At 44.2% G+C, this 22,346-nt stretch overlaps 1 protein-coding gene across 3 annotated transcripts in view; it reads right to left on the minus strand.

The window, feature by feature from the left end:
- The window catches only part of DNAJC1 (DnaJ heat shock protein family (Hsp40) member C1), a 187,953-nt gene that overhangs the window by 156,701 nt on the left and 8,906 nt on the right, over window positions 1-22,346 (minus strand). The window contains exon 1 of one of the 3 annotated variants that reach the window (XM_077809451.1): window positions 18,486-18,618. The exons of the other annotated variants lie outside the window; for them this stretch is intronic. Coding sequence (XP_077665577.1) covers window positions 18,486-18,488 — 3 coding nt within the window. The 5' untranslated portion in view covers window positions 18,489-18,618. Of the gene's footprint in view, window positions 1-18,485; window positions 18,619-22,346 lie in introns of those variants that run through there. 3 annotated transcript variants of the gene reach the window in all.

Here is a 22,346-nt window from a genome sequence, read left to right on the forward strand (position 1 = left end):
ATCTGTTTCTACAATAGGGGGTTTTCAACAAATATTTTAAAGTTGAAACAACATTACTTGAAATGTGAGAGCTTTTTAAAGTGCCCTTGCAAAAAGCAAACCCTGCTCCAAGTTTCATTTTTCAAAAGTGGCTCTAGCTGGCATGGCAAAACTTTTAAGTGCGTTTTTCCTCACAGTTTATTCCTATTTTAATTTTTCATAGTTGAAGCTTAAAATCCAAATACCAGAGTTTAAAGGGAACCCATAGTTGACTCCAGGAGAGATTAAAAGCTCCACAGTCAGCCCAATGACTGAAAACCAAACCCACTTAAACCAATAGAAAAGAGCACAAATATGGCTGGTGAAATGCCAGGTAGAAAAATAGGAGGATTAAAACAGAATTAGATAATAAGATATTAAATACATCTGAAGTTGGAGGCCTGTAAGAGAATCAGTAGGTCCACCAGACTATTAGCACATAAAGGAAGTAATTAATGAAGATACAGACATTGAAGTATAAAGTAAGGATTTGTCCTAGTCTTCACCAGGATTTGGGGTTTGGTTTTTTGAGGGAGGGGAGAAGATATCTAAACACAAAACCTATTCTTTTCAGATTAATAAAGATGAAGTATTGTCAGTGATTGAGGTGTCAAAGAGGATTAGAAGAGATTGATAAAAAATAAGTAACCAGAAATGGACAATATTAATTCTTAAATTTGTTCAGAAGTCTTTGATAAAATGCCTAAGCTGCTTGCAAAAATATGCAATCACAGATTAAGATCAGCCACAATACCAATGGATGGGAGGGCAGCAAATATTGTACTTATCTTTTTAAAAGGTACTAAGGACTATCTTAGCAATTTGAGACCAGTCAACCCTATATCAGTTCCAGAACAACTGATGGAAATGAGTTAAAAAACAGAATTCTACGCCACCTGTGACAGGACAAACCAGCACAGCTTCTGTAAAGGACAATCATGTCTTACCAGTATTGATTGTCAAGTCAGGTCCTGCAACACAGCCAGTCTGTGGGCAACCTAATGAGCACAGTTGGCCTGTAGTAGGCTGCCTAACTGGCTACAGACACTGGGAACAGTCAGCAGGCCAACTCTTAAGACCAGCAGTTTGGCAGCTGCTCAAAGCAACTGCCCACAGCTGTGATAGCTTCTGTGCCTGCTTGTTCCCAGCCTTGCCCACACCTTGTTCCACCCTTAGCCTCAGCCCTGCTCCTGTCTTGCCTTGCTTCAGGTATCCTTGACTCCAGTTCCTGACTTCTCCTCTGGCATCTGACTCCATTTTGACTCCTGCTCCAACCACTGGGCATGTCCACCCACATCCATGTCTGACAAATATACTAGAATTGTGTGTTATAGGACAGTCAACTGACAGTTTATAAGGTCTTTCAAAAGCAGTAAGTCCCTTAAAAAGATTAAGGAAATGGGGTGAGAAAGTCATGACTTAGAAATTAGCTACTGTCATGGATTACAAATTGGGGACGAGAAAGCACATTAGAAATAAATACATTTATACAATAAATATCTTGTTACCACAAGATACCACTGAGGCAAAGATCTTACTAGGATTCAAAAATAACTGGGTACTTACAAAGACAATGAAAGCATCAATAGTTACATTACAACACAAGTGCTAGAGAAGGATGTAAATCCTCACGATTCAGGTCATGAGCCAGCCACTAACTCATTGGCACATTACTTCATAATTGTCCACTCCAGGGTTTTTTGCATTATTATACTGTAGCATCCAGTGTTCACCACCATCACCAGAGCCAGGATAATTAACTAAATGGACGGCTGGTATGCTCCAGTGTTGCAATTCTTATGGTCTTATTGAAATGAAATATGAGGAGGAAGGGTCTGTAGTAGGGCATACTGCAGTAACCAATTTTAAAATATACAGTAGGTGGTTTTTGGGTTTTTTTTTTTAATAAAGAGAAAAATATTGTCTCATTTATTTGCTCCTATCCTTCCACATCAAATTCTTTTTCTCTCTCATTGCTGTTCTAATGGGAACAGGCTCCCTGATTGCTATCTTCAATGAAGAGGCATGCTACTGGGACAGTATTTTCAGTAGATATGATTCACTGAAGATTTTGTTTGACTGCTGTTGGATTATCTTATGTTGTCAAAAACTGATGTGTCAAAGAGGTACTGGAATACACGAACAAGGAGAGATCCAATGAAATTGAAAGGTAGGAAATTCGAAAACTGATAGAAATACTTTTTTCACTCTACACATAATTATACTGTTGTACTCACAATTAGACATTGCACTGAGGCCAAGAATTTAGTAAGATTTAAAGAGGGACTGGACATTTATTTGGAAAACTAGAATATCCAGAGTTCATATTTAATTCAAAGGGGCTTTGGAAGGAATATAAAACCTCCTGCTTCATGTTTTAAAACAAATCTCTATTAGGGATTAGGAGAGGTCTTAAAAGATGTGGAGGCTGGGGAGGAGGCGGGGGGTAATTATCCCTTATTTGCCTACTGCAGGATTTCTTGCCCCTTCCTCTGAAGCATCTGGTACTTGCACTGTCAGAGACTGTGTCTGATCATCTTCTTCTAGACATAGTCCCAACTAAGGCTATGTCTACACCACCACTTTTGTCAGTATAACTTACGTTGCTCAGGGTGTGAATAAGCCACCCCCCAAGCGACAAATTACACCACCTAAGCACTAGTGTCAACAGTGCAATTTTGGCAGGAGAGCTTCTCCTGCCAACGTAGCTACCATGGCCTGTAGGGGGTGAACTAAGTTGATGGGAGAACTCTCTTCTGTCGATTTAGAGCGGCTACACTAGAGAGCTTACAGTGGTGCAGCTGTGCCACTGTAAGCTCTGGAGTGTAGCCATAGCCTAAATGGGGTTAGCTCATGTCCTTGTTCTCCATTCCAGTCTATCTTGAAGCAGTTCCTCGGAAACGCCACAGATAATCCTTTTATAGGACATCCATCCATCTAGTTTTGGGTCTTCCAGTCCTTCTCTTAAACTTAGAAGTGGATAGTAACATCTGTTTCCTATATATTCTTTTAATCTTTTCACTTGCCCAAACCATCTAAGCCTGGAGTCCCTCAGCTTTTCTACAATTGGTACCACCTTCACAGTTCTCTTAATTCATTCGTTCCAAACATGGTCCATCCTTGTAACTCTAAACATCCATCTTAACATTTTCATTTCCACTGTATGCAAGATCTGTTACTGTCTCTTCTTCAGTGCAAGGCATTCACAGCCACACAAGTGCAGGCCTGACTACTATCTTGTAGATAGGCAAATGCCTATTAAATTGAAAAATACTCTCTCAGATCTCTCCATTTAGTCCATGACTTTCCTGTTCAAGTTTGTTGTTGAGTTCGCCATTACCCTGTACTATCAACTCTAAGTCCCTGAACTTCTGTGCCCTGAGTAAGTGGCTGGCCCCTGCCAGACTTGCAGCCTCACTGTCCTGCAAGGCATAATCAAATCTACAGACCATATACTGTTGTACTTCTGCTGATTTTCAAGCCATTTCTGTCAAATATGCACCTCCATCTCTCTAAATCTTCTTCCACTTCCTCTTTGCTCTCCCCCACAAGCACTACCTCATCTGCAAAAAGCATACACAAAAGTGCCACGCTCTAAATATTTTATGAAAGAAAGGGCTAAGTGTCATGCCCTGATGTACTCTGACTCTTACTAGTAACTATTCAGTTTCTCCCCAAGGTCTTCGAACCGTGGTAAAAGCACCCTCGTCTGTGTCCTGGACAAGTCTGATATAGTTATCTGTTTCATTCTCATACATAGGACCCTACCAAATTCACAGTTTATTCTGGTCAATTTCACAGCCAGAGGGTTTTTTAATTGGTCAATTTCACGACTTTAGATGTTTACATCTGAAATTTCATGGTGTTTAACCATGGGGGTCCTGACCCAAAATGGGATCATGGGGTGGGGGGTTGCAAAGTTGTTGTGGGGGGGGGTCCCAAGATTGCCATCCTCATTTCTGTGCTGCCTTCAGGGCTAGGCTAGAGGAAGTTCCCAGAGGTGGATAGCTGCCAGGGGTTCTTAGCTGCTAGTCCCGGCCAGGGGCAGATTAAGGCAGGGCTCCCCGGCCAATTGGTAGGCCCCCAAGAAAACTGGGTGCCCCAACCCCAAAAGAAGCCCCAGGGGTGATGGAGTGACCGGGTAGAGGGAGGGAGAAGGAGGAGGGGAGGGAGAGAAGCCCAAAGCCTGGGCTGCCCCAGCTGCAGCCACCAGGAGCAGAAGTCCCCAGCCCCAGCAGAGCCACCGGGGGAGGAAGCCCCAAGCTCTGCACCTGGAGATGCAGCAGGAACTGCGGCCAGGGAGGGGAAGGAGCGGAAGCCAGGAGCCCAGCTCCCAGGCTGCTCCAGCACAGAAGTGAGGGTGTACCACCCTCATTTCTGCACTGCCTCTTGAGGTAGGTCTGGTCTTCCCACCAAGAGCGGCCATGCAGGGGAAGGACAACGCCTATCCTTCCCCAGCCCAGCCAGAGACTAGAAGCTAGGAGCCCCAGGCTCCAGCAGCACAGGGAGGTCAGATTTCACAGGGAAGGGAAGATTTCATGGTCTGGGACACGTTTTTCATGGCTGTGAAATTGGTAGGGTCCTAGTCATACACCACCTGATGACTTCTCTCAAAATGTGGTATAAGCCTTCTAAAGATCGATGGATACTATGGTGCAAGGTTTTCCTCTTTTATCTATACTTTTCCACAAACAATCTTAATGCAAAGATAGCATATCCATTGTTGATTTGCCTGGCACAAATCCAAACTGATCATCACTGACCTTTACATCTCTCTGTAATCTCTTATGAAGAAATTTTCTCTCCGATCTTAATTGTGTGGCTCATTAGTTTAATGCCACATTAGTTACTACATCATTGTATGCTCTTTTTCTCTTAAATATGGATACTCAAATACTCTTTCTCCAGACATCAAGCATCTCCTCAGTCCTCATGATGCAATTAAACAGTTGTATGTAGAAATTCATGCCTACTTGTCCCAGACACTTCCATACTTCTGCTGGTATGCTAAGGGGACCAAGAGCTTTCTTATTTTTCCATGTTGCTCAATATTTCTGCAACTTCTTCTAAGACTGATGCCTCTAGACCCTGGTTTGTTTTTCTCATATGGCATGGTTCCCTTGTATTCTTTGTATTTTGAAAGGTTTAACAATGAATCTGACCATCATTCCTTAATCTGGTTCTGATTAAAGATTAAAGTGAAAATTCCTTAATTACTTTGATCTCACCAATGTCTTTAGTTCTCTTATCGTGGGTCTTTGCCAGTCAATATATTTCCCTCTTATCCTCCATTTCAAAACAGGCATATAAGTCTTCCATGGGTTTTGTGGCTGCGACCTCTCTCTCCACTGTCATTCTGGCTTTTTTATACTCCTGAAAATCCTGCTGTTGGAACATCACTTGCCAAAGTTTAAAACAATTTCTTTTCTTGCACAGCCTTTCAAACTTAGAGATCTGGTGATAGAATGAGAAACAGGCTCTTGCTATGGTCTGATTCAGTACAGTAATTCCTAAATTCCTAGTCCTGTACAATAGTAATAAAGTTTCATATTCTGAAGAATGCGGAATATTGTATAAATAATTGTATTTTTTCCAGTGTCCACTCTCCAAGAGAGGAAGACTGTCTGAAACCCCTCTTAGAAAATAAACACAAATGGCAAAAAAAAAAAAAATTAAGTGGTAACTATTAACCAACACACAAATACTCAGTTTGAGACACTGAAATTTAACCAAGTACAAATGGGTCCAGTTCTGATTTTTAGCCTTCCCTGCCAATAACTGCAACAAAAACTGGGCCCAACTGTCCTATGTCAGCTCAATGGACACAGTTCAAAACTTTGTTTTTCTCATCAGTATTGCCTCAACTCATTTAACACTGTATTATTTACTTGGAAACAGGGTGCTTCAGAATTATAAGTTATGTAGAAAAAAAACCCAGCCTCTACTGGCTTTCCCCTTTCTTCACTAGATACTAGTCACCACTGTCATAACCTGCCATAAAACCAAAGAGTGCAACCAAGCATCTCATTTTCAATGGATCCTATATTTCTTCAACCGTAAACCGTTTTCTAAAGCCACTGTTCAGAATGAGGAATTTTGGAGTTGTGCAGCTGAATTAAAATGGTATTGGAACACTGACAGAATATCCATCACACATTGATTTCAGGCAGTGATCAAAGTAAAGTAACTAAAGCCCTGATCCAGTAAAACACTTAAGCACATGCTTCTTAAGCATTTTGCCGGATCAGGGCCGAATTTTGGATCAGGGCCTAACATCCTGTTACAAACTATTTTCTTGGCAGAAAAAAATGCATAAAAAGTCATACATTCAAACTATATCCATTACATTTATGTAATGCACACCCAGAAACCATACCTTCTATGGAGGGAGAAAAAAAGCACTTGAACACTTCAGAATTTGAACTATGAACTGAAAGCTCAAGAGGTAAAGTCACGCAGTGCATTAGAAAAGCATGGACCCCGTTTGGTAGTCAACTATTAATAGAAGCAGTCACAGACTTTTAAGGAATAGGTGGTGCTGCCAAGAGAATGGGAGGAGAAAGTGAACAATCAACAAATTAATAGCAAAATTGGAAGCCTTCAACATCCACAAAAATTGCTTTGAAGTTCTACTGGTTCCTTGTGGAACACTGAAAAATATTCAATTTAAAAAAATTCTACACTAATTTTCTGCTTGTCTTACCGTTTTTAATACCAGACCTATTTTGCATAATAGCAAAATCTTTGTTGTTTAGAATTACTTCTACCCTTGTTCCTTATTGGCTCATGTGTATAACAGCACAACAGACTCTTCGTTATTCTCTCAGCAGAGCCATTTATACACCAATTCATCTAAGGAATGCTTCTACTCTAGATGTTTTTCCCTTCTTTGACAAAAAGTAATTGACCTTAAAGCTAAAATGAAATAACAAGTACTTCCTAACATCTAAACTCCAAAAAATATAAACAAAGTATAGAAACAAATGTGAATTTTCAAAAAAATTAAATTTACTCAGGTACTAGAATCAGCTTCCAAGATGGTGCCTAAAAGGTTCATCATTCATCAAAAGGGAACAAAGAATGGATCTGAGAATTTTAACCCTGGAGCAACTGGAACCTATTAGGGATATGGGTATGCTGAGGACTGTCCAGAGGGGCCAAGGGACAGAAGCTCCTCCGGGCATCTATAAAACAGTGGGTGCAGGATTGTATTGGAGTTGTTTTAGGTCTGAGTATAGGCATGTACATGAAGGTTCCAGTGATACAAGCAGAAGCATATTAAGGGGGATCATGGGAGCACAAATAAAAGGAAGTATTAGCACAATCCAGTAGCGTAAATCACCATTCCTCATCCAGAAGCTGTTTTTTCCTGCAACTAATTACAAGGTCAAAGGTTACTTCCAAGAGAATAAGAGGTTCAATTGCTCTCGCTGCTTAAGTAATGAAGATCAGGTTTTCACGTAAGTCTCCTTACAAGAAAATAACCCAGGGAAAAGGGGGTGGGGAGAGAAGGGAAGGGAGATAGCTGAAGTGTTCCAAAACAAAGTGTTTCAAAAATGTTCTGGAGGCAGTGTTAAACTGATGGACTCGCTTTTATCTGTTAAGTCTCACTGATAAGAAAAAATTGCCACATATGGTTGAAGAGTAGCACTATATTATGATTGGACAAAAACAGTCTATTCTTAAAATTGTGTTTACTTTGTTATTTAATTGCATTTAGTTAATTAGTTTCACTGGATTCCTAGGCATAGTCAGTTTCCTGTTTCTGTGGGTCTTTCACAGAGCAAGAAGGGAGTGGAAAAACATTTATAAAAATAGGATAATATTATGAACAAACCAATTGGCAGGGAGAATCAGAGGTGCATATGGAACTTTCAAACCTTAAATCGATCAGATTTCAAATGGCTGTTGTTCCTTTAAGAATGAAGGCCTCAACAAGCCCTAGCACTTGCTAATATGAAAAAAGACACACGAGTTTCTTCATTTGAAGAATTTCTTACAAGCAACAAGGGTTTTTTTTATACAAACCCAATTTAATAGGTCTTATAAAATCCACCACTGAAGTCCTAAATGTTTTTGATTATAAAAATTAGCGTGTTTACATTTGTTAAAGTTGCTGTAAACTATCTATATGGAGCAAAAGCACTGAGAATGCTCACTATGTATTCTACAAGTTCCCCATAATGCATACACTATTTCTGACATCAGACACCCGACCTCAAATTTCAACTATTTAAAAAAAACAAACACACACACACACACACACACCCTTTGAAAGCAGAGGAGCTCTCCAGAACTGAAAATTTAAGATCAGTTCTCCCCATTGATTAAAAAGAGTGGCAAGAGACCTGGAGTGGGGAAGGGGAGAAGGTGTATGTGTAAATGAACGGGACTCCATTCTGGTTCATACAGCAAAGTTCTTAGTTATCAAAGGTTACAAATGTATAATCTACAACTAGTGACTTCACACAACAATGAAGTTAGTTTTCTGATCATAGGCTGAGCTTGCAGGACTGGAGGTGAGAAAAACATTAAAAAATAGAGCTTGATATGGAATTAATGAGAATCAAATATGAACGTTTTAGGGGCAAAAATTGAATGTCAGTGCGACTAGCTGAATTTACTGACAAAAAAAGGCAAATTTAATTGCTTTTCTTAAGATTTTTCAATGCGAACATACAGGCTGTTACTACATCCTGGTCAAAAAGCATACAGTAGACAAAATATTTGGTTTAGCACAAATATAGGGTGGGCACATAACTGAAAAATACTTGTGAGGATTGAGATCAGAGCACCAGGTGAAGTAGTTTAATTATTGGACTTTGTGTCTAGTGCAACTTTAAACTGGTCTACACTACAGAGTTAGGTCGATGCAAGGCAGCTTATGTCGACCTACCTATGGAAGTGTCTATGCTTAAATCCACTCCCACCAATGTAACTGCCCCACTACGCTGACTTAATGACTCTGCACCATTGGTGGAGGTGGAGTTAAGGTAGATGAAGTCAAGTCATGTAGACACTGAGTTGCTTACGTCAACCATTACTGGCTTTCAAGAGCCATCCCACAATGCCCCACACTGATAGTACAATTGATGCAAGCGCTCCTGGTGAGGACGAGCACTACTGACACAAGCAGCGAAGTGCAGATACACCCAAGCAATGTAATTACTGAGGTGGCTTTATGCTGAAGTAAGTTAGGTCGACAATTTTGTAGTGTAGACCTGGCCTTAGAGATTTGCTTTACATAGGACTTGTTCCTTTCCAAAAAGCAGCGTGCAGCGTTGTGTGTATAAGTACAAGATCTAAAGTGATAAGCAGCTGAAGGCCACATGAAAACCAATGATGCATTAATAAAAACGCTGCTGCCTGGCCAGCAAGTTACCCTTACTTCAGTACCCTGAATTAGATCAAGGACAGAAGAATGTAGCTAGACACCTCATTTGCATAAGGAAAATCACTTTTAAACACACACATCTTGACACCCATTACCTGGCCACATCGTTTCTTCAACTTGCACTCAAAAAAGCGATTGTGCAAGGCGCATGACACCAACTTCCACTCAGCACGCTACCAATATTTAAACATTATTTGTATCCACACAGTCTCCACTCACGCTTGAGCCAGAAAGCAACAACCTCGCACTCCTTTCTGCACAAGTTTGAAAGATCAGTGCCTTAGCCATTAGCATTCCAGTTGCACATGGGCTCCAGACATGCACTTTGGAATTAAAGTGCTATACAGGGACAGTTTCTTCATTTATTTGTACAACATCTAACACAATGGAGCTCTGATCCTGAATAGGGTCTCTGGGAACTACCACAGATTTTCAGTAATAAATTTTTTTTTAGACCTATTAAACAATGTACATCAAAAAAGATTGTGTGGCCTATCCAGATACCATGGTCACCACCAGGGATCACACCCAAGACCTTCAGCACCAAAAGTAACAGGCCTCTATTTTAGATAAAGGAAGTTAGTCCTTTGGTTGTGAGATAGTAATAGACTCCAGTCATTTGGACCAGGATTGACAGAGGGCATTAACACTCAGCATTGCAGCATGTTTAAAAGTCTTTGTTTTTAGGTATTTTTACTTCACCATTTCTAGTATATTCAGAAGAGGTTATGTAATCTATGTGAACAGTCTTCCAACACAGTATCCATATTGAACCAGCTACTTGAAAGTGTTCATTGCCAGTTTTGCTTCAACTTGTGGAAAATGTTATTCACCTTTATTTTTACATTAATGCCAGGAACTGAAGGGTTGTATTATTTACTCTGAGTAATCTGGAATTTTCAATACCCAATATTACATTCAGAACACAAAGAGAAGGATGAAATAAGAGAATAATTCTATTGTACTGATATCTGAATACAAAACAGTGAGCTTGGTGCTCAATATCCCATTCCAGTCAGTCATCTGCTTCCATTTTAACCTTTGCACAAATATTGTTCGAATCACGTGCTTGTGCAGAGGGTTAAGCACAAGGCCTATGAACAGCTCAAGTCCTACTTAAATCTTATTTTGAACAGCATGCAGGGGACTTAGCTTGAACAGAGGTTCTGGAGCACTTTCTGTAATGCTTCATTACTAATACCATCAGTCCTGGTTGCCTGAAGATTGATAGTTCAGGCACTCAACTGTTACTTGATTTCAGCCCAATATCTTTACAAAGCTGGATGTTCTATGGTCTGGAGCCCATCATCAAATAGATAGGGTCACAATGCACACCCTATCTATTGTATATGGACAGACAGTCATCTCATGGAGGAGCACCAGCAGATTGAAATTGTAATGATGTAGCCATTGTGCCAAGAGTCAGTACGGGAGGATTTAGATTTCTTAAATCCCTCAAAATCACGTCTTCCAACATCATCTCAGAGCCTTGCCAAAAATTTACAGCCTGAAGCAAGTAGTTTTGATACAGTCACTTCAAAAGGCAGAGCTTTAGTCCCATGTGGTCACGGCACAGTTCCACTACAAGAACAAGGGGTATGAATATTTGGAAGACTTTGAACCAAGTAGTGTCAACCCTGAATTGTCCCAGTGTGTTTCAGCCAAAAATCAATGCTCACGGCCTAGGCACCGTCAACTTGTCTTCCCATCAGATGAGGGCAGAAGCATAAATGCACAGAAGTCTTTGAAATGTATGGTATTGATCTGGAGTCTGCACACTCCAGGGGGCAATGAACCAGTATGTTAGTTTTGATACAAAGACAGAATCATAGAATCGTGGGACTGGAAGGGACCTCAAGGGGTCATCTAGTCCAGTCCCCTACACTCATGGCAGAACTATCATCTAGAGACCATCACTGACAGGTGTTTGTCTAACCTGCTCTTAAAAAGATCCAATGATGGAGACTCCATAACCTCCCTCGGAAATTTATTCCGGTATTTAACCACCCTGACAGTTAGGAAGTTTTTCCGTCAAACCTAAACCGTCCTTGCTGCAATCCTCAGATGTTAATTTTTCTCCCTCCGCCTTGTAAAAAATGGTTACTTAACTTTCTAAGTGTTGTTCTTTGAGATGTGTTGCTCATGTCCTTTCCATGTTAGGTGTGTGAGCGCCCACGTGCACGGCTGCCGGAGATTTCTCCTTTAGGGACGGCTCTGTCATTCCCTGGAGCCTTGCACGCACACGCTGGTATATGGGGCACCACCAGCCCTGCACCCTCTCAGTTCCTTCTTGCCATCAACTCCAACAAAGGGGAAGGAGGGCGGGTCAAGGAGTGGACATGAGCAACACATCTCAAAGAACAGTTACGAAATTTAAGTAACCATTTTTTCTTCGAGTGCTTGCTCATGTCAGTTTTATGTTAGGTGACTCACAATCAGTATCCCTGGAGGTGGGCTTGGAATTCACAGAAGTGCTGCTTGCAACACCACTTTGCTGACGTTGGTGTTGTCCCAGGCCTGCTGGGTGATGGCATAGCAGGATGTGACAGTATGAACAGAGGCTCTACAGATGTCCTGGATCAGTACTTGTACTGGGAAAGCCTCTGACAGAATGAGCAGTCAGAACACTGGCGACACCCCTGCTCATTCATAGCAGAATTTGATCCAGATTGTTATCCACGAGGAGATTCTCTGAGAGGTCACCGGCAGATCTTTCATCCTGTCCGCCACTGCAACGAAGAGCTGCATCAACTTACAGAATGAATGTTAGGCAGGCCTTAGTATTTTACATCAAGAGGACCAAACCAAAGAGTGTAACGGGCACTCCTCATTCGTCTTGTGAGGCTTTGGAAAGAAACCCAGTAAGAAAATGTCTTGATTATGGAACTGTGACACCACCTTGGGTCACAAAGCTGGGTGGGGGCATAGCTGAACCTTTCCTTGTAGAACACCGTATAAGGGGGTTCAGACGTCAAAGCCCTAATCTCAGATACCCTGCAGGCTGAAGTGATTGCCACCAAGGAGACCTTCCATGAGAGGAGCATCAGAGAACAAGAAGCCAGCTGCTCAAAGGGGGAACCCGTGAGCCTTGACAGCACCAGGTTTACGTCCCAAGAAGCAACAGGATCACAAACCTGTGGGTATAGTCTCTCAGACCTTTCAGGAATCTGATCATCAGGTTGTGAGAGAAGACTGATCTACCTTGGACTGGCGGGTGGAAGGCCGAGATAGCCACTAAGGGCCAGGCCTTGGTGCTTGAGATGAAGCAGGCAGTTTAAGATGGATTGCAGCGATGACCGGAAGAGAGGGAGACCCCATCCCACAGCCCAACAGGTGAAACATTTCCACTTAGCTAGCTAAGTCACCCTAGTGAAGGACTTCCTGCTACCAGGCAGGACGCATTGGACTTCTGCTAAGCAGGCCTGCTCCTCCACGTTTAGCCATGCTGTCATATGTAGGGACGCTAGGTTCAGATGGATCAAACAGTCCTGGTTCTGCAAGAGCAAGTCCACTTGGAGCAGGAGCTCTAATGGGTTTGCTATTGAGAGGTCCAAGAGCGTACCGAACCAGTGCTGACGTGGCCATGATGGAGCTACCAGGATTGTCTTCGCTTTGTTCCTCTTAACCCTGATTCACAAAGTCCTACTTGAAGGTTATCAGTGGGAAGGCGTATAACAAGGTTTCTGTCCATGGGAGCAGAAAGGCATTGGACAGAGAGCCTTTGGCAGCCCTGCAAAACTGCCTACATTTCCTGTTCTGCCTTGTCGCAAATATGTCCATCTGAGGAGTCCCCCATGTCTGGAAGATCATACTGACAACCTCTGGGTGGAGTGACCACTTGTGGCGAGAAGGACCTGCTGAGATCCGCCAGTGTGTTTCAAGTGCCCGAGAGGGCGACGCCTCAAGATGAATGGCATGCTGCACACAGCAGTCCCACAGCTGGAGGATCTCTTGACACAAGGCTGACGAGCAGGTTTCACCTTGCTTGTTGATGTAAAACACTGTAGTTGTATTGTCCATCAAGATCTGCACCACTCTGCCCTTTAGGTAGGGGAGAAATGCCTGGCAGGCCAAGCATATCACCTTGAGCTCCGCGACATTTATGTGGAGGGAGCGATCCTCCTGGGACCAGAGGCCCTGGGTACTGCTGTTGCTGAGGTGGGCTCCCCACCATAAGTCTGAAGTGTCAGAGTCCAAGGTCTCCTATGGGAGTGCGGCTACAAAGACAACCCATTCCAGAACTGATTGCGGTTATGCCCACCAAGTTAGGGATGACAGGACGTTCAATGAGACTGTGACCACTAAGTCCAAATTGTAGACCTGCCGGGAGCGTAGACCAATGCCAGCCATGTCTGCAGAAGTCTGAGCCATATACATGTGTGTTGAACAACGTAAGTATACACCGTCATGTGGTCAAGCAGCTTGAGGCATACCCAGGCAATCGTGAGCAGGTGGGCTCTGATGTGCATGATGAGGTCTGATATAGCTCAGAATCAGGACTCCAGCAGGTAGGCTCTGGCCTGGGTAGAGTCAAGCAGCACTCCTATAAACTCTATCCTTTGAGCAGGAGTCAGTTGATTTTTGTTAGTTTATAAGCAGGCTCAGTTCCCGACACTTTGGTGTGAGCCACCTAAGGCCATGCTGGACCTGGGCTTGTGATCTGCCTCAGACAAGCCAGTCGTCGAGGTATGGGTACCTAAACATCTCAGGTAAGTGGCCACCACTGCCACGCACTTAGTGAAGACCTTTGGAGCAGAAGATAGGCAGAAGGACAGTGCCATGAATTGGTAGTGGAAATAGGCATCCTATAAGTTGAGGGTGGCGTACCAGATCCACAGAGGTGATGGAGGCTAGGGAGTCCATGTGGAACTTCAACTTCTTGTGATATCTGTTGAGGCAACTCACATCTAGAATGAGTCTGAGGCTCCTTTTGGCATCCGGGCTTAGAAAATATTAGGGGTAAAACCCTTTCTCCCTCATATCTTCAGGAACTTCCTCCATGCCCTCTTGACATAGGAGGCATTCCACCTCCTGGACGAGGAGTTGCTTGTGAGAAGGGTCCTGAAGAGGAAGGGGGGTGGGAGGGAGGGATGCAAGAAAACTGCAGAGTGTAGCCAGCTGCTATGGTGTTGAGCACCCAATGATCCAAGGTAACTCGGGCCCATGCAGCAAGAAAGGAAGATAAATGGTTCAGAAATAAACAGAGGGATGGATCCTGGGGCAAGACTGGAACTCTGTCCTGAGGCACAACCTCAAAAATGCCTGCCGAGTGTCATGTGGGGCCCGACTGGGTCATCAAGGACGGGTCGGGTCGGCGGTGCTTAAACCCTCCGTCTCTTCTCTTATAGGGACCTTGCTGTGGTGGACCTGAGAATTTCATTGGTGAAGGTGGCCGGAAATGCTTCCTGGAGGCCTGCGGCATGTACAAGCCCAGGCAGCACAGAGTGGCGCTGGAGTCTTTCAGGTTGTGCAGCCTGGTATCTGTCTGCTCTGAAAATAGAGCTGTGCCCTCAAAGGGAAGGTCCTGAATAGGCTGCTGCAACCTCCTGAAGAAGCCCTGAGGATGGCAGCCATGAGCTGCATTGCATGGGCACCGCCAAGGCCATTGACCTGGCCACTGAATCCGCCACATCCAGTGCTGTCTGGAAGAAGGCTCTGGCCTGTCTTACCTTCCTCTGAGACAGTGGTTCTCAAACTGGGGGTGAAGGGGACCCCTCAGAGGGTCATGAGGTTATTACATGGGGGGGGGGTCGCAAGCTGTGAGCCTCCACCCCAAACTCCGCTTTGCTTTCAGCATCTATAATGGTGTTAAATATATTTTAAAGTGTTTTTAATTTATAAGGGAGGGTCACACTCACAGGCTTGCTATGTGGAAGGGTCACCAGTACAAAAGTTTGAGAACACCTGCTCTAAGATGGGCAGGAACTCTTGCCTGGAATCCTGCGGCAAGGAATCCTTAAATTTCGCTACAGAGTCCTAAATATTATAGTTGTATCTCCCCAGCATCGCCTGTTTTTTGTAGATTCTGAGTTGGAGACTGGCCATAGAATAAATTTTTCTCCTGAACAAGTCCAGCTTCCTTGCATCCTTGTTCTTAAGAGTCGTGCTTGCCTGACCCTGCCTGTCCTGGTCATTAGCAGCGGATACCACCAGCAATCCAGGGAGTCTGTGAGTACTTGTAACTTTTGGATGGAACATAATACTTCTTTTCCATCCTCTTCGATGTTGGGGATGGAGTCTGCCAAACCATCTTGACCACTTTCAATCCCCTTCTTGAACTGGCAGCGCAACCTTAGAGGATGCTGCGTCCGCCAGTATATTGAAGAGGCTAGCAGTGGGCTCAGAGAGCTCCTCTGCCTCTAATCCTAGGTTTGCAGCCCCCTTCTGAGGAGCTCCTGATGAGCCTGAAAGTCATTTTGCAGGAGTGGGTCGGAGGGACCAGTGACCACCTTGTTCGGAGATGAAGAGGATGATAGCAGCACCGGGGGAAGGCCAGGGGTCCTTTCTTCCACCAGGGAAACCTGGACTTCATTACCAGGATCGGAGTCAGAGTCTGGTTTCTGTATGGGAGCGGGAGTGCCATGGCCTGTTTTTCTGATATGGTTGCCGAAGACTGATGGGAGTAAGGCCCCAGCATCATGGGAACCTCCCCATGGGTTCCAATATGGCCAATGTACTGGCCATTGTCCCAAACACCCGCACTGAAGACTGGCACATACGACGACTGGTGCTTCTGTGGGTGAGTACCAAACTTCCCCTCTGACTACGAGGATGACTCCTCCCTTGGGGACCACGGCAGAGCTGTCAGTGCCTCCTTCTGCTAGCTATGATGGGGAGTGGTGCCGGGGGAGAAAGCGATCAGTGACACAGTTCCAGGAATGGATGCTACATACATGGGGATTGGTGCCAAGACCGTGGACTGACATGGAGTCGGGAATCGAGGTGCTGGAGACCGGTGTCAGGGAGACAGTGACGGCCGCTGAGTCATCAGCGACTGGTGCAGAGAGGAGGGTGGTCAGTACCGAAGAGGTAGGGACCAATGCTGCGAGGCTGGTGATCGATGACGCGAGGCCAGAGACTGGAAATTAGGCATTAAGACCAGTGCCAGGACACTAGAGAACGGCACTAGCCGAGCAACCACGGAGGCAGGCCAATAGAGGGCTGCCTTTTGGAGAGGGGTGCCTTCACTGGCTCCACAGTTGAAGGAAGGTGCCACCGTGTGGGCGGCACCAGTAGGACCATCAGGTCTCTGAGTGCCTGAAACACCTCCAGCATTGAGGGGCACCATCAGGCATAGGGGACCCCTACCACTCCCTGGAGACAGCAGTGGTTCCCGTAATGGGCTCGGAGCCCCAGGCAGAAAAGCTGCTTCCCAGTCACCCAAAAGGCAAACGGCCCAACACTGGTCCTTTGACTGCCACTCCTTTCCCATCCTTCTTCGATGCGGGGGAGCACCCACATTCAGTGTGCTGCTTCCTATGAAGCTTTCTCGGCACCAGTGATGGTGAATGGTGCCGAGGTGAGCCCAATGCCAGTGGAGCGCTCTATACTGAGGTTGAAGTGCTCAGCACTGAGTCAGAACAGGATAGTTCTGAGGCTGGCCTAAATGCTGCCTCCATCAATAGGGCTTTAAGGCAAATGTCTATCTTTTTGAGTACACGGTCTGAAGCCTTTACAAATGTTATCCTTGACGTCTGTTTCCTCCTGACACTTTAGACCTATGTGAGGATTACTCACCAGCATGGGCTTCTGACAGACGGCACACGGTTGAAGCCTGGACCATGCCCCGTGCCTGGGACACAGTCCCTGAGGGGACCACTAACTATTCTAACTTCTTTATCAAACACTAAGAATAACTACACAAAAGAACTGACAAGTAAGAAACCAATAGGAGCACTTCAAATCGCAAAACAGAAAACGGCATTCCAGTGACCAACACAAGCAGTAAGAAGGAACTGAGAGGGTGCAGGCCCGGCAGCCATAGACCAGCACATGAGCACCGAGCTCCAGGGGATGCCAGAGCTGGCCCTATGGATACCATTAAGGGAAAAAGCTCCAGCAGCCGTGCACATAATAAAGGCAACTGTGTTGATAGAGGATATTGGGTTTGCCCAAGGTATTTGATTTAGTCCACAAGACATTTTTTATTTAAAAATTGCATTATATGGAATTAAGAGGGCACACATTAGATGGATTAAAAACTGGCTCACTGACAAATCTCAAAATGTAGCTGTTAATGGGGAAACACCATTGAGCAGGGCTACTTCACGGGGGACCCCAAGGGTTCGATTCTTGGTCCAACTACCTAATATTTTTATGAACAATCTAGACAATGATAGGTAATCTTTGCTGGTAAAGTTTGTAGATGACAAAGATTAATGGAGTAGTAAATAACGAGAAGGACAGGTTACTGCTAGAGTAACCCGAATCGCTTAAGTAAATGGGTTTTAAAATAGCCAAATGCAAGGTAATACACCAGGGAACCAAGAACACAAATGATACCTACGGGATAAGGGAATATCTTGGAAAGGAATGACTGAGAAAGATTTAGGGGTCATCATGGATAATTATGTGAGCTGTCAGTGCAATGCTACAGCAAAAAGGGCATAATGTGATCCTGGCATGTATTTAAAAAAAAAGTGAATATCAAGTAGAAATAACTAAGTGATTTTGCCTCTGTACACAGCATTGGTAAGACCACTACAAGAATGTTGCACCCAGTTCTGTTGTCCACATGTCCAGAAGGATGTGGAAATACTGGAGAGAGAGTTCAAAGGAAGGCCACGAAAGTGATCCAAGGGCTGGAAAACAAGCCGTACAAGACTTCAGGAACTCAACTTATTCAGTTTATCAAAGACAAGGTTGAGATGACTCATCACAGTGTATTAGTACTTACACATGGAAAAGATATGGGGGGTGGAGCGGGCTTTTCAACCTTGTTGACAAAGGCATAAAATTTAAGAGTTGGAAAATGAAGTTAGACAAATTCAGACTTGAAACGATGCAGTTTCTTGGCACTGAGGCTAAATAAACACTAGAACAGCTTATGGAACAGTGCAGGAGGTGAACTCACCATCACTTGGAGTCTTCAAAAAGATATCAAATCTCTTCTTAAAGGATACATTTTAATCCAGCTTCAAGAAGAAATTCTGCAGCCTGCGTGCACATGGAAGGAAGGGGTGTGTCAGGCTGGGTGATTGTGGTAGTATCTTCTGACCTTAAAGTCTTAATCCGTGGGTCCCCTGTTCACTCCTTTCCTTCACAGACTATGGGGAGACAAGGATTGCCTGTATTACCTCCATTAAGATGTCACCATAATCAAATCTCATGCTTCAAGGTTTCAGCCAGTCACCTACAGGGGTCAGGAAGAATTCCGCCCTGCCCCTGCCCCCCCCCGAACACAGAATTGGCTTCAGGTATTATTTAGGGGGACGGGGGGGGTTAATCTTCCTCTGAATCAGAGTGGCCAGAGGACACCAGACTGGGTAGACCAGTGCTCTGAAGTGAAACAGAGAATCCTTTCTAGATGCCCAGCCAGTGTATCTTGCTCCATACTCGTACTCGAATTACCAGATTTAAGGTCAGGAAGGAATTTTTCCCCAGGTTAGGCACCTTGGGGGGTGGGGAAGCATGCTGCCTTCCTCTGTAGAATGGAGCATGGTTCACCTGCTGGGATCATTTAGGCATCTCAACCCTAATCAATGTCCTGCCATTGCCGGGGACTCAGACATTGCTGGCATCTGGTTCTCTCCTGTTCTCTGCCTGTGGCGCACACCATTTAGTTTCCTGAAGGCTGAAATGGTTTGATCTATTAAAATCTTTGGGCTTAATATGGGGGTATCTGGGTAAAATTTAATAGCCTGTGATATACTAGAGATCAGACTAGATAACTGGATGATTTCTTCTGGCCTTAAAGTCTAAGTAACATAACCCTTAAAGCCCTCTATGTTTTGTTAAATGTCTACTCAAAAATGAGAAGTCATTAAACTGTGTTGATCTTTATAATATTTCCTCTCCTTTATTACATGCTTCAATAACACTGAAGTGAACAGGGTAGCTCACACCTCTAAGACTGTAACATCTCCGCAGTATGTCTGCCAAGGCTCCCATTTCCATATGCCCCATATACTTTTGTTTCACCTGTTTCTAATACAAGAAATGGCTCCATTGGTAAAAAGCACAATCCTCAGGTTCACTTGATAAGCACACAATTTCTTTACTAGTACAGCGTAAATTGAAATGACTGCTCTCCTTTTTTTCCCCTTGAGTAGATATGCATTTCTTGCATTCTGGAGTTCACTTCCAACTACTGACCAGCCACCATATGGGGGACCCAGCAACGAAATAGTTTCTTCTCTCAAGCAAGAGGTTTGTCTCCCCTCTGTCTACTAGATCAAAATTCCTAGAAAACAGCAACTCCCTAAAGGTCAGGAAATATTTGAAATGAAATTTCCTCCAAACCATCTAGGAGGTTAGTCATTTCAGTGACCTGAAGCTTTGTTTAGGACACGCTTTCATAAGTGAACGCTTCCATTACAGAATGCCCGTGTGAATATGCTGATGATGCACATTGACTACATGCCTCCGTAACATGTATAAGGCTACATTTGTGGCTGTGGGGCCTGTCCTCACAGCTAGCCAAGTTAGACTTATAATGGCAGAGTCTGGAATTTTATTGCAATTGCTGTGTGAAGGTTCCTAGTTCTATGTTGCCTCTTACCTACAGCAGTAGGTATCTAAACCAACATTTATTTTTACTGCAGCTAGAATAATAACTAGAACACGTAACAGAGCCTCAGGGGTCAATTCCAAGTTGGTCATTCATATAGCCACCCCACAACCCATTCCAAGATTTTGATTCCACAGTTTTTGCACAACAGGCCTTTGTCTCAAAAGCCAACTAGTATCAACAGAAAGACTGGACATATTTATCAGTTCATGTTTAGTGACAGTCCATATGTATTAAGGACAGAATCAGATATTGGCACTCATCCTTTGAATACTTGGTTTCTGAATAGCAGAAGGCAGAAATTGGAATTAAAGTACAGATAATTTTTACTATTCAACAGCCACATGGATAAGAAAACTCCTTGACCCTTCCAGTAACCACTGGAGAGGAGTTTTAAATTTATAGAACATCTGCTAGCCAGAAGCTGATATTAAGGAAAGCCCTCTGTGAAGGGGTGTATGCCACACTGGCCGAGAGGGTAAATGAGGCCAATTAACTACACAGGCCGCACCTGGAGGAGGAGTCAGGGAGCTGGGATTGACTGGAAGCAGGCTCAGCTGAGCAGAAACAGGTAGGGCCTATATAAGCCAGGAAGCTAGCAACAGAAGGAGGCAGGTAATAGTCTGCAGTCACTCCCTGACAGGAGGGTACTTGGGCTGGCAAACCAGGGGGCTTACAAGGTAGGAAGGAATCCAAGTGAAGAGCAATATTGTCTGGGAGTAAGTAGGTCACTGTTTCGAGAGATAGGGTCCCTGGACTAGAACACAGAGTTCCCCTACCAGCCACTGGAGGAATGGAATCATTAAAGCCGTAAAGGGAAGACTGCCATTTTCATAGAATCCTAGAACTGAAAGGAACCTCGAGAGGTCATCTAGTCCAGTCCCCTGCACTCAAGGCAGGACTAAGTATTAACTAGACCATCCCTGACAGGTGTTTGTCCAACCTGCTCTTAAAAATCCCCAAGTTAAAAAAACAGCCCTTTCCACTGTGACCTCCACCCCAATCAGCTGCAATTATTTAGGCAATGCAGTCACCTGGAGTGTCAGCTTCAGAAAACAGTGACAAAGGTTTTACTCTGAGATCGTACCCTACCAATGCTGGACAAAAAGAAAGCCTAAAAGCCTATACTGTGGCACTTCTGACAGTCATGCAGAGGACCAGAAGTGAACCTATGAGGTCACTGAATATATACTGGTAACTGGAATTACTATTTCCCTCTCCACTTACAACAGAAAATCCAGAGGCTTCAATGTAGCACTATGAGTCAGAGGCTGTGTTAGGGACACAGCAAGTAAGCTGCTGACACCTTTTGCATCTGTCTTCAGTGGAGCTCAACACTGACTTCAGGTGGGGAACCTCAACTGTAGCGAGGAGCCAATGCCTAGAGACTTTGATAGGGAAACTGCTTAGCTGAGCTCAGCAAAGGGGAGGGGGAAGAGAAGAGATATGGGCTCTAAATACACACAGGCAATGCTAGCACATAGTCCCTGCATTCAGTTGTCTGCGCCAACTCCAGGTCCCAGAGTTCACCCATCAAAGCATTCTGGGCTGTCCTCACGCCTAGTTTATAGCAGTCTCCCTAGTCTAGGGTGCCTGCAGGTGGTCTTGGAGATGCTTCCCTTGAATCTTCAGTGCAGCAGATGACACATACAGGGAAGTCTGGCACCCCCTGTACATTATGGTCAACATACATGGTTGTCTGTCTCACATAAGTACTGCTTGGTAACTTCAAACTGTATTTGTGTAGCAGTCTTCCTCCCTCCAACACGTACCTGGAAGAAGAGAAACTAGGTGGTGGGGCACTTGAAAAAGCACCAAACACTAGCACTAAGAGGAACAACAAAGGACCCCCAGGGGCCAAGAAAATGGAAGAGTTTGATGGCCCGAGATCTGTTAAAAATGATGCATTTAGATACCAGCGTACCAAAAAAAAAAAAAAAAAAAAGAAAAGAAAAGTATTCCTGGGCGTCAAAAGCAAAGATTGCCACATGCTGCTGTGACCCTCCTTTGGTGCATTCAAGGCAAGTGCCAAATGCAGGGCATGCACCACGCACCAAGAAAAAAGTTGGTGCCAGCACAGACACCAATGTATTATAAAAGCATGTCATAGCTCTTGAGCCAAAAGCATTCCAATTTAGGCAACTGACTGGATGGTGGAAACTACTAGATTTACAGGACACAGTTGGCAGAAAACCTGGAGCAAAG

This window comes from Eretmochelys imbricata, chromosome 2 (assembly GCF_965152235.1).
Source record: "Eretmochelys imbricata isolate rEreImb1 chromosome 2, rEreImb1.hap1, whole genome shotgun sequence".
NCBI lineage: Eukaryota > Metazoa > Chordata > Testudines > Cheloniidae > Eretmochelys > Eretmochelys imbricata.